The 27,741-nt window shown below is 40.7% G+C and overlaps 1 protein-coding gene across 1 annotated transcript in view; it reads right to left on the bottom strand.

Moving 5' to 3' along the window:
* The window catches only part of CHN2 (chimerin 2), a 339,445-nt gene that overhangs the window by 138,536 nt on the left and 173,168 nt on the right, over positions 1-27,741 (bottom strand). Inside the window, exon 3 of the mRNA XM_082633033.1 lies at positions 23,377-23,432. Coding sequence (XP_082489159.1) covers positions 23,377-23,432 — 56 coding nt within the window. The remainder of the gene's footprint in view (positions 1-23,376; positions 23,433-27,741) is intronic.

Raw genomic sequence — 27,741 nt, 5'->3', positions numbered from 1 at the left:
AAAGAAAATGCAAGTACTGAAATTTACATTCTTGTGGTCAGATTGCACAGTATAGAATGAAAATTGAGCAAACTTGAAATCTCCGGTTTCTTTTCTTTAGTTTTCCTCATGGCATTACTTTAACCTTTCCAAGATTCTTATGGTGTGCTGATGAGGTGCATTCCTTCCTGTCTTGATTAGAGTGTATTATAAGAAATCTACTGGGCAGTCTTTCTCCTTAAAAGATTACCAATGGTTTTCCTAAGTTATGTAAGTACCCACAAGTCGGGCGCCTTAGTAACCTGCTATAAACATTCTGCTAACATGTAGATGTGCACAATATCAGGTTGCATGCTCAGGACCAAATCAGCTTCCATTCATTTATTTGGTTTGTTTTCTGCCTTCTTCTCCTTTTTTTCCTCATATTTTTCCAGGAATTATGATTTAAAAATCAGTGACAATATTAGAACAATTAAAAAGACTTTTCATAGACCAGTGGTTTTCAACTGGGAGGGGAGGTGTTTTTTATTTCCCAGGAGATAATTTGGCCATGTCTGGAGACAGTTTTGATTGTCATGACTAGCGGGAGGGTGCCACTGATATCCAGCGGATAGGAGTCCAGGGATGGTGGTAAACATCCTACAATACACAGGTCAGAACACCCAAAATGTCTATAATGCTGAGGTTGAGAAACCCTACTTTAGACTAAAAGAACCTTGAACTCTTGAGTATTCCCAAGGAAGATTAGTAAAAAACATTCTTTTAACTAAAGTGCAAATAAGCAACAAATACTTTAAAAACATAAAATAAAATGGAGTAAAAGGAAGGTAAGAGGTAATACTTGTTTTTGATAATACTGATAATTTATAAGAGCAGCTTTTAAGAAAAGACAGAAACACCTCCAACTACTCAGAGAAATACAAAACTGAATAGACTAACAGCTCAATCAGATTAATAAGGGAACCAAACTCCCTCCCCCCTTGGAAAAATTATAAACAATCTAAAATATGAAAAACATTAAAGAAAAAAATTTAAGATATTATTCAAGAATACCAACCACGATATGCATACACGTGAACTAATCAATATACATACACTACCGAATGTAAAACAGTTAGCTAGTGGGAAGCAGCAGCATAGCACAGGGAGGTCAGCTCGGTGCTTTGTGACCACCTAGAGGGGTGGGATAGGGAGGGTGGGAGGGAGATGCAAGAGTGAGGGTATATGGGGATATATGTATGCATACGACTGATTCACTTTGTTGTGCAACAGAAACTAACACAGTATTGTGAAGCAATTATACTCTAATAAAGATCTATTTTTAAAAATAAATAAATAAATAAATCCCTTACGCCACAGGACCCCACACCACAGCATGTTGCTTTGAAACTATGCCCTGATCCCTGGGCTGGAAACAAAACTTCCACCACTCACGCCCCCAGTGTTAGAGAGCGCACCCCGGGGGAGGGTGAAGCATTGAATGGCTGTCTAGTACCTCAGTGATGTCCTGATTTCCCAGGTTTAGTTATATAAGCACCTATACAAAACAAGCATCATAAAAGAGGAAGGTGAATTGCCCAAATTCCTTATATTTGGATTTGAAAAGTACTGGAAGGGTAACTACACCCAGACACACTCATACAAATACCCATACCTTGCACATTCAGCCCTTTGCTCCTGGTTCTGGTTTTCTCCAGGTTCAGACCTACTGACCCTTACCCAGAACCCCACTGAGGGCACAGCCCAGGAGGAGCAGAGGAGGAGGCAACACCTCACAGGTGCCTTCAGTGTGTGTGCTTCAGTTCTCCCAACAGATGAGTTATGTAGAGACTGGCATTCCTAGTCCACAGATGAGAAGAGGGAGGCCCCTGTGATCACCTGAAGATCACACAGCGGCGTGGAAATGAATCCAAACCGACATCCGATTGACACCAGACCCCGTAATCTTCTCCTACACCAAGAGGAAGGGAAATTGTCCAGGAAACAAAAGAGATGGTGCACTCACAGAAAACACCGACTCTGCTGTAAAAGGTGGGTTGATCTTCAGTTGTTAAACCCCTCAACCCGCCCATTCTGGAGACCTGGGTGGGCTGACTGTTACAGGAATACAGTAAGTCCCTTACATACGAACCTTCATGTTGCAAACTCTCAAAAATGCGAAAGTGCATCTGGTTCCAGCAGGAACCAGAACCTGTGCCATCCACGTCAGGCGTGAGTGAAACTGCAGCTTGCCCTCCGTCTCCTGTTGCTGACGATCCTTCAGCTCTACCATCTCCCACCTCCTCTCCCTCCTCCAGTCAGTAACTCGTCTTGCCTGTTCACTCGATGCCAGCCCGTGTGCCAGCTGTTGTAGTGTACTACTGTACTTTTCAAGGTACTGTACTGTAAGCTTAAAAATGTTTTCTTTCTTTTTTGTTTGCTTGTTTTTTATGTTTTATTTGTGTGAAAAGTATTACAAACCTATTACAGTACAGTATATATAGCCGAGTGTGTTAGTTGGGCACCTAGGCTAACTTTGTTGGACTTACGAACAAACTGGACTTACGAATGTGCCCTCATTACGGAACTCGTTCGTATGTAGGGATCTTACTGGTATCTGTTCACCACATCTGATGGCCAACCTCCTTTTATCCCTATCCCAGTGAATGGTACTACTCAGGGCATCAGCCACCCAGTGCCCAAGCCAGAAATTGTCATCCCAGATTCCTTTCTCTTTCCCAACCCCACTGTCATTAAGTCCTGTCCATTGTATGTAATTTCTTAATTGCTCTTGAAATGCACTCTCTTTTTCCTCATGTTCACTGCACTACATGGTCACCTGGACCACTGAAATTGTCTTTTTACAGGTCTCCCTGTCTGCACTTTAATCATCTTCCAATTTATCTTTCACACTGAGGGCAGAAAATGCAGATCTCATTGTGTTACTCTCTGCTCCAAATTCTTCACTGCCACGTGGTCAAAACCACACAACTTAGTGGGGCCTTCCCAGACTATGCTACTTAAAAGTGGCGCCTCCTTTCTTTGGCATACCCCATATCTCTTCTCTGGTTTATTTTTTTCCACTACATTTATCATCATCTGAGATACTATATATTTTAATTGTGGGCTTTTTGCCAGTCTCTCCCATTCAGATAGAAACTACACAAGGGCAGAGATTTTTGTGTTTTGCTTACTGCTGTATCTCCAGAGTCTAGAACAGAGCTGGTATATAGTAGGTGCTCAATAAATATTTATTGAATGAACAAATGAATAGATATAGAATCTTCCTTTCTTTAATTAGTAATCTTTTGATGTTCCAACTACCTGTTTGGTTTTTTTTTTTGCAAAAACTCCTATATATTCCGGCTCCTCCCTTACTTCTTCAGAGCAGTCCCTCAGAGCCATCTGAGAGGCTGTCTCCCAGGCTTAAGTCATCAGTTTGTCTGCCAAATAAAACATAATTCTCAACTTTTAGGTTGTGCATTTTTTGCAGTCGACAGTCCTTAGCACACACACTCTTGCTCCACCACATCCTCGTTCCCCAGTTCTTTCAGTTCTTAATACAGAATGCCTTATAGTTTCACACCTTGGTTGTTCATAGGCTTTGGCCATTCTTTGGTTGTGATATTTCCTCTGCCTGGAATTCTAATACTTGCTCTCTAACCTGTCTATTCCCTAACCTGGCAAAATCTCACTGATCTTAAAACTAAGAGGCAAGATGCTACTATGGTAGGAACATCTCTCCTGGCCAACTCACACCAGTTTAGGTATGGTTTCCTAGCCTCTCTATGAACTTTATAAAGGCCTCAGTTAGGGCCATGATCTTATTAGGATGGGGATTGTTGGCCTTTACAACCTCAGGATGTGAGCTCCTTACGGAAAGGGCTCCTGTCTTTCCACCTCTGTTGTCCTAGCAACCAGCAGCATATGTTACACAGAGCTCAGCTTCAATGGAAGTAATACATTACTTGAAAGACAGCTCTGCTAATGGCCCTACACTCCCTTCCTGGGCTCACTGAAATTCCAAAAGGGGCCTGGATGGCAAGAGAGGCAGTACTGCTGGCTCACACCTTGGTCCTTTATGCTTCCACACCATAGGACAAAACTTGCTCCCCTCCCAGTTTTCTGAATCTCCAAAGACTGAAGCATGAAGCCCACAGCGAACAGGCACGACTGGTAGTCAGTGATTCTGCTAATCAAATTCCTGCACATTCTCAGACCAAGGGGTGAACATGTGAACCAACATAAGCTGCTCAGATGCTCTGACCCTGGAATTTGCAAGTTGAGGAAAAGCTATTAAGAGAAATGGTTAGAGCTGATTCACATGCACGGCAGAGCCTAATAGCAACAAGAAAAATAATTGCTAATAGTCATTAAGAACTCACTATGTGCCAAGAATTGTTCTAAGCACTTTCTTGCCGTATGTTGACGCATTCAATCCTCATGACTAGCACACAGGTGAAATCTATCACACCCATTTCCAAAGGGCAAACTGAAGCACAGAGAAACAGGGTATAAAAGCAGGCTATAATATCCCAGAGCCTGGGCCCCTAACCACACACTCTACTGCTCAGAGGTGCAGCCATCCTATTTCCTGGATCCCTGGAGATGTCCTGATTCACAGATCCTTCCCAAAGCCCCTTGTTCAGCATTTTTTTTTTTTTTTCTGTTCAGAGAATTTCTTCATATCTTTCCAACCACTCTCCTCACTACCCCCTCTTCCCAATCTTCGCCCCCGCCCCAAATTTAGCCAGATATGGTTTCTGTTGCTCACAAAACAATCCTAAGTGATATTCCCATTAAATCCCAATCTCTAAGGCTGGAGCCAGGGTGGCTGTGAGGTTTACAAAGCTCCACAGGGGATTCTGACACATACGTAGGAGTGGAAACCATGATTTTGGGCAGTAGTTTCCAAACATGGAAAGAATGAACAACTTTCTAGGAGTTCTACATGGATTTTGATCCACTCTCACAGTAGTCTTCCAACAGCACTTAAAAGCCTAGCCATGGGCACTACTCTCCTCGGCAGCTGGTCCACATCATCTTCCCAGCAGCTCACTCTGACCCACTCTTCTTGCTACGTCTTCTCTGGCACTGATTCCTTGGCTCCATGTGTTGACACCCAACACCCACCTCTGGCACTGCTTGTATGGACAACCCAGCTGGGTGGATTGCTCTGGCTGTGATCTCTTGGCTAGGGCTTGGTACTCATCCTCTGGCATCCCGAGGCCACAGCTCCAGGAAAAATGACTTTCTTCCCATCAAGCCAGAGCCCATGGAGGTCACATTGGCCAGGTTGGCTGGCTGGCTGGCCTCTGACCAGGGCAGGAGAAGCAAATGTGATGGGTTCACCTGTCCCTCCTCCCGATACATCCTACAGACAGGCACCTTATTTTGAAAAAATCCCATAAAGGAGAGTCAAAGTCTAGGATTTAATCATGGACAGTTATTTTATCTTAATATCTAATCTCACATCTCTCTTGCTTCAAAATACACTTTTCCCCTTCCTTTGGTCTTCAGTACAGATAAGAACCTGAGAATATTCTCCATAGGAGGTTTCCACTACTAGAAGCCATCTCTGTGCCACCTGATTGCCTGTTCTTCCTCACTAAATAATCCTTGTCCTTTTAATCTTTTCCAATAGATCCTATTTTCCAGACCTTAATTCATCTTCATTATTCTCCTTGGAACTCTCTTTAAATTCTCCACGTACCTCTTAGGCTCAAAGAGCTTGAAGTACCCAATAGAATCGAAGCAAATCAAGGGAAAACTAATGCTACTGTTAAAGTTCTAGCAGGAAAGAGATTGGGTGAGCACAGCCATTTAATTCCTTATTCTTGTTAGCAAACTCCTCCCTTCAAAGCCTAATGGTATGTGGGTTAAGTGGTACTGCATGTGCTTTGGAAAAGACAATGTCCATCATTCTCATTCTTCTCCCCAGAAGCTTTTCTTTTTCTCCCTCCTCCTAGAAATGTAAGATTCAAATGTAAGTATTCAATGTAAGAATTCAAATTTATGCGCTCGAACTGATGGATCAAATTGAGCTACCTACAGAAAAAGGGGACAGACCTTAGGAGATGGTAGGAATTAAAGATTAACCAGCACAATGTTCTCAACGTTGTTTGCATTATAACCTTCCTTGTTTTTCTTCCCTAATCATCTCTTCCCAGGGAAATTTCAATACTATAGATAGACTGTATACCTGTTTATGTTCTATATGTATATCTGTGCTTTATACATTGAAATAGTAAAAAATTTTTATGAGCCCCCTGAAGAACCAATCGCCCCTCCTTGGGCATAATACTGCCCCCATTGAGAACTCATTGTCTGGTGACATCTTCATGGCTTTCAGAATGCTTTTATATTTATTCTTCTACCAGGAGGGTAGACTATGTATCTTTGTCTCCTTTTCATAGATGAGAAAGCGGCAGTTCGGAGTGATAAATTAATCTTCTCCCAGTCCTACCCATGGTGAGCAGAAGATTCAGGGTTGAAACCTAGTTGATTTCAGGTCCCGTATTCATTTTGCTACATGGTGATGATGCCATAAAATCCAGAAGCCTGTTCTCTATTATTTAAAAAAATTACTTATTTTAGCATTTCTGAAACAGGCATTTCCTCCAAACAATTCCCAACACGGTAATAAATAAGAGTAAAAGTGCCTTATTAATGTTTGTCCTTGCTTTCAAATTCTTTTTCTGACGAATTATTCCACATTAAAAATTCTTGAGCTTATGCTGTTTGCAGCAGCTCTGACACTGAGACACCCTCCTATCTTTCATTTTTGTTCCCTGGGCCGGAGCATGCCCTGCCATTGCTCTTCTTGCACAAACGTTCTTTGTTTTTCGTCTTGACATTTTATTATGAAAATTTTCACACAGGCAGAAATATTGAAAGACTTCTACAGCAAACACCCATATATGCACCACCTAGATTCTATAATGTACTATATATACTTGCTCTATGGCATATCTATTTCTTCATCCCTCTATCCATCCACTAATCCAAATTTGTGGGGGGCTGTATTTCATAGTAAGTTACAGACATGGCACTCTTTCCCCCAGATGCTTCAGCAGGCAAATCATTAATCAGAATTCAGTAACATATAGACTTTTAATAGGAAGGTAACACCAGCTCTGTTCCTGAAATTAAAGAAAGTGAGCTTAGTTTGCATGTTCAGATGGTGTTATCAAATACAGAGATTCCACACATCTCTTCAATTTCCTGCTTATGGAGCACTGGGGTATCTCTTCTAACAGGCTACCATTTCTTGATGGGGAGGAAGTGGCCGTGAGAAAGCAGGTGAAAGAACAACTTTTTTTTTTTTTTTTTTTTTACAACTTCTTATTATAACTGCCTTGGCTTCCTTCATCAGTTTACATGTGTTAAATATGAAGGTCAAAATGTTTCTTATAACGGCTTGGGATCAAATTCATCCTACATTACAGGTCTAAAATTCCCTTTTTGGCTAACATTTACAAAAGTGCTTGGGAAGTGGTAGAAATTAAAGACCAATACTTCCCATAGACAAATGCCAGGCACTGTTCTGAGTGCTGTACATGTATTAACTCACTCTTCAAAGTTACTTCAAGTGCAAGACCAGGGGTCAGGAAACTTTTTCTGTCAAGGATTAGATAGTAAATACTTTGAGGACCACACAATCTGTCTCAAGTACTCCACGTGGAAGCAAAAAAGCAGCCGTAGACAATACGTAAAGGAACGAGCCTTGCTGTGTTCTAATAAAACTTTATTTACAAAAAAAGCTGGCAGACTATAGTTTGCCAATGGCTATGTTAGACTAACAAACATTAGAATCCATTCTTAAAAATAGGTTTCAGGGCATCTTACAGTTAGCTCAAAACTCTGAGCTTTTGCCAGTGCCTCAAAAGGTCTTTTTATTTAATGCTGGGTCAAATCATCTATTTGTGTTCATGCCCTTTTGTCTCTTACCACGCAGATAGGAGAGGATCATTCATTTTTACTCTATGGCATACTGATGCCAACTTACAAAATCAAAATGAACTAAGACAGCAAAGAGTTGAATTATATTGTTAAACTACAGAGCATACTGAAACCCTGAGGGATCTGATCTGTATCCTTGAATTGAAAGGTGCTGCTGCAGCGTCATTAAGCATGGTCTTTGAGAAGTCATGGAACTTGGAGGATCACAGCAGAGCAAAGGGACAACCAGAAAAGTGTAATTACAGATGCGGTAGAAATAGCCCTGGAGATACAAGAACAGTTCATCTAACGATCGATGCATAATCACCTAGGAAGACACAAGGTGCTTGATGGCATCCAATATGCCTTTGTCGGGCTGTGCCAAGGCTATTTAATTTCCTCCCACAGTAGATGGGGAGATGACACTGACCATGTAAATAAGGAGGAAGAAAGAGATACTATCACGAAAGCAAAGCTTGCTATTCTGTCCAACAAGACAGGGAGATACGGTGTACTGAGAGCTAATGCCAAGACTGTGGTTTGTCAGAGGACAGAGCCAAAGGTGACTGGATTACCAATGGCACCAGTCAACCTGGGGACGGCAAAAGGAGTGGTAGACTGAGGCAAGGAGGCAAGGTCAGGACTACACCAGCACTGGACTAGCTTTTATTGGTAAATTAATTGCCTGCAGTCCTGAATTGAGAGCTACTCACTGAGCACAGAGATGATCCACTGAGTGAAGTGACTAGCACTTGGAAAATAGAAATATAATTCACAGCATTCCTGACATAATGATAATGGATTTGGTATTTTTATTAATGCAAAGGTCCATTAAAAGCAAGAGTAAAGGGACTTCCCTGGTGGCACGCTGGTTGGGAATCTGCCTGCCAATGCAGGGGACACAGGTTTGATCCCTGGTCTGGGAGGATCCCACATGCCGCGGAGCAACTAAGCCTGCAAGCCACAGCTACTGAGCCCGCCTCCTGCAGCTGCTGAAGCCCGTGCACCTAGAGCCCGTGCTCTGCAATGGGAGGGGCCACTGCAGTGAGAGGCCCGTGCACTGCAGTGAGGAGTGGCTCCCGCTCGCCGCAACTAGAGACAGGCCCACGTGCAGCAATGGAGACCCAATGCAGCCAAAAAAAAAAAAAAAAAAAAAAAAGCAAGAGTAAATAGATCTAGTCAGGATTTCTGCACAGTCACAAGGTAAGGAAAACATCTAAAAAGAGATGGAGTTCATAAGAATATATACCAAATATGGACAAACATGAGTATGAATCACCTGATTAGAACTGAATTTGAATATTTTTGTTAATTAGTCCTGCAAACATAAGACTAAGAAGGGTGGGAGGACAGTAGTGGGCGTAGAAAACCAGGTTAAATTAAGCACTGACCATTCCCCTACAAAGATTTATATTTGGCCTCTGCAACATACGAGGGCGTGGGAAAGCTAGACATAGCAAAGAAGAAAGGCAAAGGCAAAATACTTTTAAAGGGTGGAAAATAACATCTAGGAGGAAGTACATCTAGAAAAAATGGGTGGAAAATAACATCTAGGAGGAAGTACATCTAGAAAAATGGTGGCTATGGGGTGACTTGGCATCGACTTTGAAGTTCATGAAAAATCTAGCACAGTGCAGGGCAAACAGTAAGCATCATCAGGAGACAAAGCATCTTGATTCTCCTAGTACAGGGCATAGGGAAAGCAGCATGAAACAGAAAATAGAGAGACCATTTCATTCGAAAAGATACATGCACCCCAATGTTCCTGGCAGCACTATTTACAACAGCCAACACGTTGAAGCAACCCACATATCCACTGACAGATGAATAGATAAAGAAGATGTGGTATATATACACAATGGAATACTACTCAGCCATAAAAAAGAATGAAATCATGCCATTTGAAGTAACAAGGATGGGCCTAGAGATTATCATATCCTAGGAAGCGAAATAAGTCAGAAAGATACAAACAAATACCATATGATATCATTTATATGTGGAATCTAAAAAAATGATACAAATGAACTTATTTACAAAACAGAAACTGACTCACAGAAATAGAAAAAAAAAAACCAAAACTATGGTTACCTAAGGGAAAAGGTGGGGAGGAATAAATTAGGAGTTTGGGATTAACAGAGACATACTACTATATATAAAATAAACAAAAAGGATTTACTGTAGAGCACAGGGAACTATATTCAGTATGTTGTAATAACCTATAATGGAAAAGACTCTGAAAAATAATATATATATAGTATATATGCATATATATATATATATATATATATATATATATAAAACGGAATCACTTTGCTGTACACCAGAAACTAACACAGCATTGTAAATCAACTATACTTCAATAAAAAAAAAAAAAAAAGAAAGTAGAGGAAGTGAGAACAATGGCTCCAGCAGTGGTCCTCCCACTGAGCGAACATCAGAATGACCTGCAGGGTTTGTTAAAACCCAGATTGCTGGGCCCCAACTCCCAGTCTGTGATTCGTAGGTCTAGGGTGGGCCAGAAAATCTGCATTTCTGATAGGTTCCCTGGTGATGCCACTGCTGCTGGTCTTAGGACCACACTTTCAGAATCACTGGGTTAGAAGGCCAGTCCTGGATTTGGACTATCTGAGTCTGAATCTGGCTCTGCCCTTCCTGTGCTATTTGTCTCATTTCCTCTTGTAAAACGAGACAGATAACAATCGCCATGGCACTGTTATGAGAAATAACATATGTGAAACTCTTAACCCAGTGCTCAGGGCGCAGTAAGTGATCCATAGGTGTTAGCACTCATTACTATGGGAAGACGGACAGCAGTAAATAATTAGGTAATATCCCTTAGAGCAGCCATAGTCAAAGCGGGACAGTCTGAGACTGTGCCATCCACATTACTTTTCAAACGTCTCACTGCTTGATTAGCCAGGCCACACTACCCTAGGAAACATGGCTTGCTCGGGGCAAAGTGTAACCTGCCCCCATCAGCATTATTTCTCAGTTAATGTTTAACCAGACGAGTCAAATGTGAAGCATGTCTTTTAAACCTCACTAGTGCACACAGTGCTATGTACCTGTTCCCTTTCTCAGAGGATGCTGGCCACACCTGAAATTTTGTTGGACCTGACCTCCCTCTGAGTCACAGAGCAGACACACTGTGGGTTGTTCTAGAGAGCGACTGGTGTGGAGACCTTTGCTTTCTGTTTGGGTAAGGTTGGCCCTACAAAAGTCAGCACCTCCTCATAACCTCTGTGCCCTCAGTCTGGACCACCCCTCTCCCTCCCCCGATCTGTGAGCAATGGTATCTTGGGTTACAGCTGTCACAGACTAAGTGAGGATAACAGAGCGTGTGTTATAATACATGATGCTATCGGTTATTCTTTTTTTTTTTTCTAAAACAACTAAGGACACAATGTAGTACTTCATCTCTAGTAGTAGCTTCTTAAGAAATTTTACTTCTCAGAGGGCAGACAGCAGAAGCAAGAAGAACTACAATCCTGCAGACTGTGGAACAAAAAACACATTCACAGAAAGACAGAAAAGATGAAAAGGCAGAGGGCTATGCACCAGATGAAGGAACAAAATAAAACCCCAGAAAAACAACTAAATGAAGTGGAGATAGGCAACCTTCCAGAAAAAGAATTCAGAATAATGATAGTGAAGAGGGTCCAGGAACTTGGAAAAGGAATGGAGGCAAAGATCGAGAAGATGCAAGAAATGTTTAACAAAGAACTAGAAGAATTAAAGAACAAACAAACAGAGATGAACAATACAATAACTGAAATGAAAACTACACTAGAAGCAATCAATAGCAGAATAACAGAAGCAGAAGAACAGATAAGTGACCTGGAAGACAGAATGGTAGAATTCACTGCTGTGGAACAGACTAAAGAAAAAAGAATGCAAAGAAATGAAGACAGCCGAAGAGACCTCTGGGACATTAAATGTAACAACATTTGCATTAGAGGGGTCCCAGAAGGATAAGAGAGAAATGACCTGAGAAAACATTTGAAGAGATTATAGTCGAAAACTTCCCTAATATGGGAAAGGAAATAGCCACCCAAGTCCAGGAATCACAGAGAGTCCCATACAGGATAAACCCAAGGAGAAACACGCCAGGACACATAGTAATCAAATTGGCAAAAATTAAAAACAAAGAAAAATTATTGAAAGCAGCAGGGGAAAAACGACAAATAACATACAAGGGAATTCCCATAAGGTTAACAGCTGATTTCTCAGGAGAAATTCTACAAGCCAGAAGAAGGGAGTGGCATGATATACTTAAAGTGATAAAAGGGAAGAACCTACAACCAAGATTACTCTACCCGGCAAGAATCTCATTCAGATTCAATGGAGAAATCAAAAGCTTTACAGACAAGCAAAAGCTAAGAGAATTCAGCACCACTAAACCAGCTCTACAACAAACGCTAAAGGAACTTCTCTAAGTGGGAAACATAAGAGAAGAAAAGGACCTACAAAAACAAACCCAAAACAATTCAGAAAATGGTAATAGGAACAGACATATCGATAATTACCTTAAATGTAAATGGATTAACTGCTCCAACCAAAAGACACTGGCTTGCTGAATGGATACAAAAACAAGACCCATACATATGCTGTCTATAAGAGACCCACTTCAGGCATAGGGACACATTCAGACTGAAAGTGAGGGGATGGAAAAAGATATTCCATGCAAATGGAAATCAAAAGAAAGCTGGAGTAGCAATACTCATATCAGGGAAAATAGACTTCAAAATAAAGAACGTTACAAGAGACAAGGAAGGACACTACATAATGATCAAGGGATCAATCCAAGAAGATGTAACAATTATCAATATATATGCACCCAACAAAGGAGCACCTCAACACATAAGGCAACTGCTAATAGCTGTAAAAGAGGAAATCAACAGTAACACAATAATAGTGGGGGACTTTTAACACCTCAGTTACACCAATGGACAGATCATCCAAAAAGAAAATTAATAAGGAAACACAAGCTCTAAATTACACAGTACACCAGATAGATTTAATTGATATTTATAGGACATTCCATCCAAAACCAGCAGACTACACTTTCTTCTCAAGTGTGCATGGAACATTCTCCAGGATAGATCACATCTTAGGTCACAAATCAAGCCTCAGTAAATTTAAGAAAATTGAAATCATATCAAGCATCTTTTCTGACCACAACGCTATGAGATTACAAATCAATTACAGGGAAAAAAAACATAAAAAACACAAACACATGGAGGCTAAACAATACGTTACTAAATAACCAAGAGATCACTGAAGAAATCAGAGGAAATAAAAAAATACCTAGAGACAAATGACAATGAAAACATGACGATCCAAAACCTATGGTATGCAGCAAAAGCAGTTCTAAGAGGGAAGTTTATAGCTATACAAGTCTACCTTAAGAAACAAGAAAAATCTCAATTAAACAATCTAACCTTACACTTAAAGGAACTAGAGAAAGAAGAACAAACAAAACCCAAAGTTAGTAGAACGAAAGAAATAATAAAGATCAGAGTAGAAATAAATGAAATAAAAACAAAGAAAACAGTAGCAAAGATCAATAAAATTAAAAGTTGGTTCTTTGAGAAGGTAAACAAAGTTGATAAACCATTAGCCAGACTCATCAAGAAAAAGAGGGAGAGGACTCAAATCAATAAAATGAAATGAAATGGAGAAATGAAATGAAAAAGGAGAAATGAAAAAGGAGAAGTTATAACAGACACAGCAGAAATACAAAGCATCCTGAGAGACTACTGCAAGCAACTCTATGCCAATAAAATGGACAACTTGGAAGAAATGGACAAATTCTTAGAAAGGTATAACCTTCCAAGACTGAACCAGGAAGAAATAGAAAATATAAACAGACGGATCACAAGTAATGAAATTGAAACTGTGATTAAAAATTTTTAAATAAACAGAAGTCCAGAACCAGATGGCTTCACAGGTGAATTCTATCAAACATTTAGAGAAGAGTTAACACCCATTCTTCTCAAACTCTTCCAAAAACTTGCAGAGGAAGGAACACTCCCAAACTCATTCTATGAGGCCACCATCACCCTGGTACCAAAACCAGACAAAGATACTACAAAAAAAGAAAATTACAGACCAATATCACTGATGAATATAGATGCAAAAATCCTCAACAAAATACTAGCAAACAGAATCCAACAACACATTAAAAGGATCACCACGGTCAAGTGGGATTTATCCCAGGGATGCAAGGATTCTTTAATATATGCAAATCAATCAATGTGATAAACCATATTAACAAATTGAAGAATAAAAACCACATGATCATCTCAATAGATGCAGAAAAAGCTTCTGACAAAATTCAACACCCATTTACTATAAAAACTCTCCAGAAAGTGGGCATAGAGGGAACCTACCTCAACATAATAAAGGCCATATATGACAAACCCACAACAAACATCATTCTCAATGGTGAAAATCTGAAAGCATTTCCTCTAGGGTCAGGAATAAGACAAGGATGTCCACTCTCACCACTATTATTCAACATAGTTTTGGAAGTCCTAGCCACAGCAATCAGAAAAGAAAAAGAAATAAAAAGAATACTAATTGGAAAAGAAGAAGTAAAACTGTCACTGTTTGCCGATGACATGATACTATACATAGAGCATCCTAAAGATGCCACCAGAAAACTACTAGAGCTAATCAATGAGTTTGGTAAAGTTGCAGGATACAAAATTAATGCACAGAAATCACTTGCATTCCTATACACTAATGATGAAAAATTTGAAAGAGAAATTAAGGAAACACTCCCATTTACCATCGCAACAAAAAGAATAAAATACCTAGGAATAAACGTACCTAGGGAAACAAAAGACCTGTATGCATAAAACTATAAGGCACTGTTGAAATAAATTAAAGATGATACCAATAGATGGATAGATGTACCATGTTCTTGGAGTGGAAAAATCAATATTGTGAAAATGACTATACTACCCAAAGCAATCTACAGATTCAGTGCAATCCCTATCAAATTACCAACGGCAATTTTTACAGAACTAGAACAAAAAATGTTAAAATTTGTATGGAGACACAAAAGACCCCGAATAGCCAAAGCAGTCTTGAGGGAAAAAAAACATAGCTGGAGGAATCAGACTCCCTGACTTCAGACTATACTACAAAGCTACAGTAATCAAGACAACATGGTAGTGGCACAAAAACAGAAATATAGATGAATGGAACAGGATAGAAAGTCCAGAGATAAACCCATGCACCTATGGTCAACTAATCTTTGACAAAGGAGGCAAGGATATACAATGGAGAAAAGAGAGTCTCTTCAATAAGTGGTGCTGGGAAAACTGGACAGCTACATGTAAAAGAATGAAATTAGAACATTCCCTAACACCATACACTAAAATAAACTCAAAATGGATTAGAGACCTAAATGTAAGACCAGACACTATAAAACTCTTAGAGGAAAACATAGGAAGAACACTCTTTGACATAAATCACAGCAAGATCTTTTTTGATCCATCTCCTAGAGTAATGGAAATAAAAATAAACAAATGGGACCTAATGAAACTTCAAAGCTTTTGCACAGCAAAGGAAACTACAAACAAGATGAAAAGACAACCCTCAGAATGGGAGAAAATATTTGCAAATGAATCAACGGACAAAGGATTAATCTCCAAAATATAAAAACAGCTCATGCAGCTCAATATTAATAAAACAAACAACCCAATCCAAAAATGGACAGAAGAAGACCTAAAAAGACATTTCTCCAAAGAAGACATACAGATGGCCAAGAGGCACATGAAGAGCTGCTCAACTCACTAATTATCAGAGAAATGGAAATCAAAACTACAATGAGGTATCACCTCACACCAGTTAGAATGGGCATCATCAGAAAATCTACAAACAACAAATGCTGGAGAGGGTGTGGAGAAAAGGGAACCCTCTTGCCTTGTTGGTGGTAATGTAAATTGATACAGCCACTATCAGAACAGTATGGAGTTTCCTTAACAAACTAAAAATAGAATTACCGTATGATCCAGCAATTCCACTACTGGGCATATACCCAGAGAAAGCCATAATTCAGAAACACACATGCACCCCAATGTTCATTGCAGCACTATTTATAATAGCTAGGTCATGGAAGCAACCTAAATGCCCATCGACAGACGACTGGATAAAGAAGATGTGGTACATATATACAATGGAATATTACGCAGCCATAAAAAGGAATGAAATTGGGTCATTTGTAGAGATGTGGATGAATCTAGAGACTGTCATACGGAGTGAAGTAAGTCAGAAAGAGAAAAACAAATATCATATATTAACGCATATATGTGGAACCTAGAAAAAATGGTACAGATGAACCGGTTTGCAGGGCAGAAATTGAGACAGAGATGTAGAGAATAAACGTATGGACACCAAGGGGGGAGGCGGTGGGGGGTGGAGTGGTGGTGTGATGAATTGGGAGATTGGGATTGACATGTATACACTGACGTGAATGAAAGTAATGACTAATAAGAACCTGCTGTATAAAAAAATAAATAAAACAAAATTCAAAAACTCAAAATAAAATAAAATAAAATACAAATTCATGTGAAAATTTTTTAAAAAGATGCACATTTAAAAAAAAAAAAGAAATTTTACTTCTTATCAATCACTGTTAATTCTCCCTCATTTTCCTTATTCTGTTTTAAGGAGAAAACCCTTCTACTTTTGCCTCAACTTTCACTCAACTTATATATATATATACGCTGTTTCTTGGTGGCCCTCTCCAGTTTAGCCATCTGTCCTCTCGGCTTGGAGCCTCTGAGCATCTGAATTCTATAGCAGCTTGTCCTCAAGAGCCCTTATCCACTCCTCATGATATCACTTTGGAAATGAATAAATATTTTCTAGGTGCAAACATGCAAAATCTGTTACACTAGAAGAAATTCAGAATATTCCAAAGAGAGTAAAATTTTTGGAATGTTATGTATTTTGGTAGATGGCCTCACTTGTTAATTAAAAAGAAGCAGCTTTTTATTTAAAGCAGCAGAAAACTTGGGTTTATCTTTAGAAAGAAAATAAAACCCGTATGTCTAAAATTTTTTTCTAACATTAGTTTTATGAGGTTTTCCCCCTTTACAACAGTGGGTCTACAAGCAAAGTGAGTCTAGCTCAGGATGAAATCATATCAGCAAAAATGCCTGACTGCATTAGGGAGTGAGATGAAAGCCTGGAGGGAATAATGATGGGAAAAGCCTTTGATTCTAGGCTGTGTCAATAGTAAGGGGAGAAAAGAGACCAGTGGAGAAAGTCTAGGATGAAAAGAAGAGAAATATTTCTGACCAGGGAAGAAATAGCCTTCTGATCACTACACATAAAGCCAATTAAAAGGTAATGGGATTGATTTTTGCTTGTGGCTTATAGAATCAATCTCATTACTTTAAAGACATATGGTCTAGATGTCTTGAATCAGTAGAGTTTTCAAAAAACATTTATTTTCAATGAATAGAAGAAGAAAAGGGGGAGGATGGTAGAATATGAGAAAACCCCTCTGAGTTTACTTTAAATCTGTGATTTGAAATGTACTGAGCTAGTTGAGAATGATACAGCCAGTCAGTATGGCTGTTAAGATCTTCCAGACGTGTCTAAGACAAGAGAAACGCCTAAAGCTACAAGACTCAAAGATGTGAAATCTAGGTATCGTGAATGAAAATTTAAAAGCCTAATGATAAAATGCAATGCTCTTATAGGCTTAAAAGGACAGTGTTTACAAATAAAGGTAGAAGGGATGAAATGGGTAGATATTTAGGAACACCAAAAGCTAGAGAAAATGCACAAAAAGGGGGAAGGGGCACTTACGGTAATATTTAAAAAGTGAATACAATTCACTAGGAGGTATAATAATGTACTATGGCAACTTAGGATAGTTCACTGTCATCTGTACTTGGCTTAACCTCTGACAATCAAGAAGAAAAAAAAAAGGTTCTACAAAAGTGAATTGTAGAACTTCAGTTCTACAATTCATTTTTGCATTAAAAAAAAAACTTCCAAAATACTCTGTGGTAAGGGAGAGGAGAAGTAAAGCCGCATAAAATGGAGAACAATTTGAAATGATAGTATGTAATTTATTTCTCTGCTTTGAAATTGCTTTTTATAATCCCATATTCACTACAACAATTTCAAAAAAGAATGACAAATGACACCAAATCATTTACAGTCATAAAAGAATTTCTGCATATTTTGTATTCTTCAGGTAATTCTTGGGGACCTTGCAAGTAAATCTTGACGTTTGGCCCTTTGGAAAGGCCAAAAAGAAAGTTAGAATGTTCCAGGAAAAAGTATTAGTCCATGTTTACGTAAGAACCTTAACAACAGCCAAAAAGTTCAACTCACTCCCCTAATAACAGCATTGAGTAAATCTGATATGCCATTAGTAATAGTTTGAGAATTCTAAATTCCTTATGTTAGCAGTCTCTATCCTTTTTTTCATCGTTTTACCATATATTTACTGATTGCCCACTGCTGCTTGGCCCTGGGCTTAATGCTAAGACTGGTGACATCTCTGGAGCTTGTATTCTCCTGGAGAGAGATATACAAGCAACAAGTAAACAGTTAAATATGATGAAAAGTATATTAGAGAGTATATTAAGTCCTATAAACAAAATAAACAGGGTGAAACGAGAGAGAAGATCTGTAGGTGCTAATTTTAGGGGGTTCAAGGAGGGCTTTATTAGGTGAAATTTGATCTGAAACTTGGACATGCAGAGAACTCGAGGACAAGAATTCCAGGCAAAGGGCAAATGCAAAGGCCCTGTGGTAGCAGCACTATGATCTGTTTGATGAATAGGAGCAGGAGCTAGTGGGGCTGCAAGGCTGTGCACTCCAAGAAGAATGCTACAGACAGGGCAGGGAGGAAGGCAGGAGCCACACTATGGCTCAGAGGCATGGCAAGAGGTCTTGCTTTTTTTTTTTTTTCCCCTTTTATTTATTTCTAAATTAATTTATTTATTTGTTTTTAGTTTTGGCTGCGTTGGGTCTTCGTTGCTGCGTGCAGGCTTTCTCTAGGTGCGGTGAGTGGGAGCTACTCTTTGTTGCAGTGCGCGGGCTTCTCATTGCGGAGGCTTCTCTTGTTGCAGAGCACCGGCACTGGGCGCATGGGCTTCAGTAGTTGTGGCTCACGGGCTCTAGGCGCGCAGGCTCAGTAGCTGTGGCACACGGGCTTAGCTGCTCCACCGCATGTGGGATCTTCCCAGACCAGGGCTCGAATCTGTGTCCCTTGCAACTGCAGGCAAATTCTCAACCACTGCACCACCAGGGAAGCCCGAGGTCTTGCTTTTATTTTAAGAGCAATGGAAAGCTGCTGAAGCAGTTGGATTTATATCTAACAATGATGGTTTGGGCTCCTGTTTGAAGAATTGGGGGGTGGGGTGGGGTGGGGTGGGGTGGGGTGGGGTTGGGGGTGTGTGTGTGTGTGTGTGTGTGTGTGTGTGTGTGTGTCAGGGAGAGTGCCAAGAGTGGAAGCAGGGAGATGAAGCTGGAGGTTGCTGAGCAGCAACAATCCAGGTAAGAAACGATGATGGGCCCAACCCCATGGTAGTCCTGGAGGCAGAGAAGAGTGACAAATGCAAGATACATTTGGAGGTAAATGCAGCTTGTTAAGAGAAAAGGGTGAGGGTAGGAGAGACAAGCATGCAGGTTTCTGAAGTTAGGTGCCATTTAATGGAGTTGGGTCCAGTTCTCCTTTGAGCATTAGGCTAGAGATGGCCAGTGGGACATCTCCCTGAAAAGGTCAAGTAGACAGATGGAGCGAGGTGTTTGGAGCCCAGGGGAGAGGTCTTAGCTAGAGATGCAAATTTAGGAGTCGATATTCTGCACAATTCCTAGCAGACCACCCAGGCACACATTTGGTGATTAATAAATGCTTATGTGACGACTGATTGCTAATTGACAGAAAGGGCAAGTGAGAATTTTGCATACCGCAAGATGTCCTGAATCTCATGGCATGGAGCACTCGGGAAATGCTGGTAGAGAAGAGTGCCAGGTGCCGTGGCTGCTCAATAAATATTAATTTACCACGATGAATCTCAGGAAAGCCATGGACTATTATTTCAGTAACTGACCCTCCCTGGCTTAACTGGCGCCAGAGCCGTTGTTCAGCCACTTGTTCCTTCTGTTCCTCATCCTCAGTATCTTTTTACATGGCAGCTTCATCCCTGACCCAGGAATCTTGCTTTGCTCTTCATCACTGCCTTTTTGGCCCTCACATCCAGAGAATACTGTCATTGCTGTGACTCTGTCCCTAATGACTGTCTCAGAACTTGCTCTCCAGACTTCTGCATCTGCCATGAGTCATCAACAGTGAGTGCCTCTGATGTGCCAGGCACCATTCTAGACACTCGACACATAGGTCCCACTTATAACACCCTGCACAGTAGCTGTTTGCCCTGGGGGTAGACCTTAATCCCCCTGAGAGAGTAAGTGCTTGGTTCTAAGTCAGGTAGCTGGAAAGTGGTAGAACAAGGATTCAAAACAAGTCCAGCTGACTCTGCAGCCGGGCTTCCCTTCCTGGGTTTGCAAAACTCACTGGATTTCACCTGCTGAATCAGTCTGTACCCTCGATTGCCTAGTTCTCCAACAAAGTCCATTAGGCGGTTGGTATCCGTCGAGAGATACCAAGCATTCAAGTCAGGTTGGCCTGTGTCTGTACACTTGAACGACAGTGTTCAATGACTGTAACTGCAGACTCACTTGGTGCTCTAATGTGGGATTTATCACTTACAGTGGGAGGACCCGAACCTGAGAGAGGCCCATAGCCTGGGAGGTTATCAGTCATCAGAGAAACAAAAGAGGTGGAGTGTGTTGGAGCAATACAGCCGGGCAGGCTTGCCAGGGACAAGGTGGCTGAGAGGAGAGGGGCTGGAGACTAAGAAGGAGGGCAGCAAGGCTGTGTGTAAAGTGAAACGAGGACTCAGTGGCTAGCTGAGGGATAAGATGGCAAAGACACAGAGAAAATCATAACTCATTGTTCAAAAGAAATAGCCTTTATGGCTTTATGTAAATATGTTAATAAAGCTTCAGTCTTTCTGGCCACACACTCAAAACTGAAAGGCTTCTTCATTAGGCATATCCCCGAGCACACAGGTGTGCTATAAGGCACAGAGCCGTTTGCTAAAACACCCTCTGCAGCAGCAGTGGTTTCACCAACGACCACTCCTTCACTAGAAGGAGGCCAAGTCCTGGGAGGCGGAGCAGTGAGGGCAGGAATTATTTGCACAGGAGGACAAAGGGCCCTGAAGCTACCCTGGCTGGCGCTCGCCTCGGCAGCACCTGTTACTCCAGCACGCTCGGCCCTTTATCACCTGACATCTGCCTGGCTGGATGGGCCCCATGCTGCCTTGCTGAGGAGATGGAGTTGATGAATGTCCATTTTGTGTTAGGTTTCCTGGCAGAAGTGAGATATGGAATTCCTAGAGGCAAGTTACCTAGGAATCCAGCATCCACCAGGCATAACTTATTAATGAATCAGATTGATAAAGGTCAAAATGTGAAAAGCTTGGTTTAAAAGACCAGAAAGAAGGATGAAAGAAGCTGTATGCACGCCATATCCTTTAGTCATAGCAGATGGTAGTGGCTTGTGGCTCACAGCTCTGCTTTGCTAAGGCCTCTGGGGCACTTCCTTCTGATGCAAGTGTGACATTAAAGAGATAGGCTGTGGACCCTCAGCCCATAGGATGTCTGAAGAGTTTCAGGGGAACCCTGTGAAGAGGCTTCATGAAGCTAATCTGAATCTACCCATCTCCACTGCTAACATTCCACCTGGCTTAGAGGACAACGGACATGGTTCCAAGGATTTTGAAAAACAAAGAGGTGCTCGGACTCTTTCTCTCTCTCACGCTCTCTCTCTCTTTCTCTCTTTTACACCCACCCATAGATAACATCTTAAATATATCTTTAATTACATACAATTAATATGACGCTCAAAGCACCAGTAGCCAAGTTCTTTGCTGTATTCCCAACATCTAGATCTAAGTCAGAACAAAGCAGTCTCTCTCTCTATCTACATATTATATATATATAAAATAAATGAACAAATGAAGATTTACTATATCCCCTTGGGTTTCAAGTTCTAGTGCCCGACCTTACCAGTAGACTTTTTATTAATACCCCTAGGAAGAGACTTTAGTTGCATTTTAATTTTACAAACATTCTTTTCATGGAGACATTTAAACTCCTCTAACTCCCTACACATGGTTATATTTTTCCTGATGGCAAAATACTAAACATAAAGTAGGACTGAAAGAATTTTTAACAACTTGTTTCTTATTTCTCACCCAAAATACCCTAATTAAAGCATCTCATTAAAAATTTTGTATTTATCCTATATTTCTCTTACTTGGATATTATTTAATAACCAAAAGACAAGTCAGCAGGGTTCGTGATGGAACAAGATCGTACCACCAAATAAAGATTTGACCTCATCCTGGATTTTTCCTTACAGATCAAATATTTTCTCTTCTCAGGCTATATTTCTGGGATGAGAATGTCCACTCTATTAAAATTCAGATTACTTGATGAACTTCAGTGCCCTTCAACAGAAGTAAAATTTCACATAGAAACACTTATTAAACAGTGCTAAGTTGGCTCTGGGTGTGGGTACATATGTACCTAAGTCTTTGAGACAGATTCAAAACCAGATCCAGTCAGTCTGCCAGAAAGTACTGATGTTCAAGGAAAAATCTCAAGATTGTTGGAATTAGAGCCTTTCTCTCTGATAAGGCAGATGTGACACTTTAAAAGAAATCTGCTATTCTGTATTTAATCGAAGTCATAATAACAAAAATAATCAAGGACCCATGGACCTTTGTTTGAAGGATATTGGTCTGGCTATTAAAGCACCTAGTCAGCATAAAAATAGAAAACAGAGGCTTAGTCCTGTCTTTCAAATCTTGCTGGCATCCCAGATGATAAGAGAACTGATGAGTAAAGGAGGGCTAGGGAAAGTTCTGTGCCTGGTAAGCATTTTTATGAGTCAATATATCTTTAAGCTTATCTCCAAGAATAAAAACCCAGTCACTTTTCTCGTAGGGATTTTTTTTAATATGACAAAATGTAAAGGTTTGCTAAATATGGGTGTTGAGACTATCCAGATATTTATCATTCTCTGCATTTTCTCTTTTGGAAGCATTTCATAATAAAAAAGTGATAAAAGTATCAAAACTGCAGGAACAAAGAAAACAGCCAGAACACACATTTTGGAGAGTTTACAAAGGATGCTTAATTTGCCTCTGTAGTAGTGAAAAATGTAAGATTTCTGATTCCAAGTTAGTATTTTTCAAATAATACCTGATTTCAAAATATAGATTATTTAGGTGTTAAATTTGGTGACACTTTAACAAACATTAAAAGAAATCAACTCCCAGGAAATCTGAAGGTCCTCCAATATCAACAAAGTGCTGACCATTCATCATATTTAACGAGGTGTATTGGAAATAGCTGAGTACTGACCTCCCCAGGACAAATGATCCTCTTGGGACGAGGGGCCTCTTGCTGTAACTGATATACTGCCGAATATAAAAAGAGAGAATTATAATTAAAGAGCATCAGCATATACCAACATGTCTTCAAACAGTTCCACCTAACCACCTTTCAAGAACTACAAATTTCTCAACCAAAAAACAAAGGAGATACAGACACATTTTTAGACTAAATAAAGGCAGATCATTTATATGGAAATTAGTCACAATGAATATAAGTGGGCAAAATTGATTTTTAAAAATTCTTATAAGGACAATTTAGTTTCATAATTGTTACTGGCATTGTTCATGTTATGGCTTTCTTGGAAGACGAGATAGGACTAAAATTCTTCCGACAATTTTTAAGATGAAATTGTACTTGTGAGTACCTAGGTAGTAAGACCATATAATAGGATTCCTGAATCTCAGTGCTGATGTTTCTTGACATACCAGGGAAAGACTGGCATTAGAAGAGGAGTGGCATTCTCTGAAATGTTACAGTTATGGGCAGAGACACAGCTGATTCTGTGAGTGAATGAAGCCCCAACTCATTTCTCTTTTCACGAGTTCCATTTTTGCCTTGCCCATCACCACGGATACTTATCTACTTGACTATTTCCCACCCACTGTCATTCCTTTTTCTTGGGCCCTTTAGTATCTTAAATAATAATAACTCTCTTATATCCTATTTTAAAGACAGACTTTCAGGCTTGGGCATGGAGGAAAGCAGGTAATTGTATACAAAAATGTAATTTATCAGAATATTATTTGTAATTTTTCAGACTATAATGAGTGATTTTCTGCTGCTCAGCTAGTTTGATTACTTCTCTTAGAGGAAAAGCTACTCTATGCAGGTACCTTGGGATTCTACTTCCAAGGAAATAGAGGTTGAAAATAAACCTACTTGATGTTATCTTCAGAATCTTGAAGAGGGAATAATTAATGTCAAATAAATCTATGAATCATATCACAGAATACATCTATGAAAAGTTAAAAATTAGATCACATAAAGTCTTCTAGAAAATATAATAAGAGAAGCAAAAACTTCTGGCTTATTCTTAGGTCTAAAAATTTTTAAAAAAGAAATTTTAATTGAAGGGCAGATGGTCACATGGAAACAGAGGTGGAAATGATGGGATGTATTTTGTACCTATGGCTCCCCAATGCCTTCAGCTCAACATGGTTATTTTCTTACCTAATTAAGGGTAGATGACTCAGTTTCCTAACAGAGAAGAAACCATCTAACCCTCATATGGATGTTTTAACGTGTCGCATTTCTAAGCTTAGGTTGCCCACATTAATGATGATGCCTGTGTCACTTAAGGACAACTGTAGCCACGTATCAGAGACAGGTGAGAGAAGGCTTCTTGTGCAGGAGGAAACATGAGGAAGAACTGGCTAAAAATAGAGAAATAGTTTTGGACATTCCACTGACTCTCCACTAGAGCCCATGCTCTCCTTAAATCATGACAGGGTCTGCATGGAATCCTTTATTCCTCTTGAATGAGCTCCAGCACCAACTAACTCCTTTTCAGCGGGGTTTTGCTGTTAATGAGTGTAAAGGGAACCAAAGGGGCATCTCCTAGAATCACAGAGCTTTAGAGCAACGGCAGAACCCACAACCAGGGAATCCTATCCTCTCTTCTCCTCCCATTGTCAATGCCCTCGGAAGCCAGTAGTTATATGTGGGGGGCATGGCTGGAACAGTTTTGTGAACACCGTTTTTCATGCTTCCCTTGAAGGTGGCAAAGAAAGTACAGCTGTTATGAGAGAAGCATTTTAAGCTAAGCGCACCTTTGCAATTCATATCGGCAAATATTTGAACAACTGCCGTAGAACAGATACCACAGTCAACATTATGTGGAGGCTGTGAGGATGGAGGGGAAGAGAGAAGAGAAGGGAACCAGCATATCGAGTACCTGTTGTGTGGCAGGAACAATGTCTTACTGAACTTTCACAAGAGCTCCGAGGACGGAACGTATCATTACCATTCTCATTTTTTATATGAGGAAATAAGTGCCCAGAAGTGAAATATTTGCCCCAGACCATCCAGCTAAAATGCATCCTTTCGATTCCAAAGCCCTGGTTTATTTTTCTATGCCTCAGGGCCTTTGCACTTGCTGTGCCGTCCACCTGGATTGCACTTTCCCAAGATGTTTAGATGGCACTCCTCCCCCTTCATTCAGGTCTTCCCTGACTTGCCCGACTGGGTATAAAATTCCATCCCATCACTCCGCTACCTTTACACCATCTCATGTTTCTTCACGGTATTCATCACCATTAACACGCTGTATTTGTTTATTTTGTGTGCTGTCTCCCCTGACTAATGTGTAGGCTCTTTGGGGTCAGGGACTTTTCTGCCCACTGTGGAACGCTCAGCACCTAGAACAGTGCTTGGCACACAGTAGATGCTTAATGCATATTTGTATGCATTGACTCATGGGTCACAAGCCATTCCTTCAAGGACACTGATCCAGTGAGGGAGAGGCATGTGGAGAAACAAAACCAGGAAGGGCCAAGTGCTTTAATTAAGGGCAGAGGAGGAAGCAGTTCTTTTTACTCAGGTGGTCAGGATGGCTTCCTGAGGGGAGAAGCATGGAGCTCTTCTTGAAGAGTTAGCAGGGTTTCCACAGGTAGAGAAAAGAGAGATGGGTACAGATAGAGGAAAGAGCCCCAGCAGTAAAAGGGAATGACATGCTGATTGGTCAGTGAGAGTCCAGTGTGCTGTTGCCCTGGGGTGGGCAGATGTGGGAGGAGGCCATGTGGGACTGAACCTTGAAGGTCATGGTAGGAAGCATGGACGTTCTTCTGTCAGCAATGGGGGGACAGTGACATGTTTTGAGCAGGGAGGTGACATGATCTGGTCTGTTTCAGAATAATGACAATAAGGATAAGACTGTTCAGAAAAATAGACGTTCTCATTTTCTGGAGACCTACTGTGTGCCAGACACCTTATCTACATTTCCTCATTTACTCCTCCCAACAAACCTCCAAGGTAACCGTTATTCTCCACCTCAGTGACAAAGTAGTGGAGACGTCAAGCTGTGAAGAAGCTCAAGGTCACGCAGATAATATGATGAAATCAAGATTTAAGGCCTGATTTCCAGGTCCCAAGGTCTATATTTTTCAGCCTCACTAGTGGTCCCTAAAGCAGATGGTGCAGAGGTCCCAAGTGGGGCTGCTTGCATTAGAATCTTTGAAGAGCTAAAATATAAATTATATAATTATAAAATACAGATTCTCAGACACCATCGTCTCTGGCGATGCTCTCTCTGCCAGCCTGGCAAGGGTCCCCGAAATATGTTCTTTTTAAAGGTCTTTGGGAGATTCCAACACACAGCCAGGAGTGGGGGCCACTGCCCTTTGCTTCACTGAAGGAAGGATCAGAGGAGGATCCTTGGAGGCAGGGAAGCAAAAGAGAACTGTATTTTAGTTGTACGTAAAGGAGATCTTGCTCAACACTAGTAGAGATGCAGATGAGGAGGTGAGTTGATTGCAGAGGAGGATGGCCAGGGCTGGATTACAAACTGAATGGAGGAAAGGGCCTTGAATGCTTGAAGGATGGAGACGCCATTAACAATCACAGAGGTTACAGGAGAAGGAATGTAAGGGACAGTTCCTCTCCTGTGTCAACAGGCTAAAGCCCTTAGCTGTATCCTCTGAGTAAAGAGAAACATGGTCATTCACCAGTCTTACAACCGGAAATAGCCCCAGCCAGGAGTAACTTTGAGCGGGGGTTCCTGAAAAACCCTCAAGCCAGGGGTGCCACCTCTCCTTGCTGGTCTCTAGGCAGCACACACCATTAATCAATCGTTATTTTTCAGTGAGCAGGTCTCAGGCTCTACAAAATCTGCTCAGTGCTGTTCCAAGCAATAGAAATTGACAAAGCCTGTTTGCCATCTGAATAATATGTCTCTATAAAGATAATGAGATGACAACCAATTGCCATGGCAGCCACAGAAAAAAATGGGGCCCTAGACTCTATCTCAGCTTCAGCCCCAGTCCCTCATTTTCAAGGTTGGCTATAACGAAACAAACATCCATGAGGCCCATTTAATGTAACTGTAACATGTCACATAATCTTGAAAATGTCGTTTCTTGAATTTTCTTTGTTCAACAAACCCACGTCACAAGCAACATGCAATAACAAATGTCACTGCTTGGGTGATTCTGTGCACTAAGGGGCGAGATGATGGACTGTGCTTCTATGGCAATGCTCCAAATCTGTCCCAGGCACTACCCAGCCCTGGGTCCTTGCAGCACAAGAGAGAATTCTTATTCTGGAGTAAGATGTTAGGCAGGGGGATGGGGTGGGGATGGTCACTAGGGAACGTGGAGGTAAGAGACGGGGATCCCC

Source organism: Mesoplodon mirus, assembly GCF_964341445.2.
Source record: "Mesoplodon mirus genome assembly, chromosome: 9".
In the NCBI taxonomy this organism is placed as follows: Eukaryota; Metazoa; Chordata; class Mammalia; order Artiodactyla; family Ziphiidae; genus Mesoplodon; species Mesoplodon mirus.
Note: the sequence above shows the minus strand (reverse complement) of the source record. Positions and strands in the feature narration are given on the sequence as shown.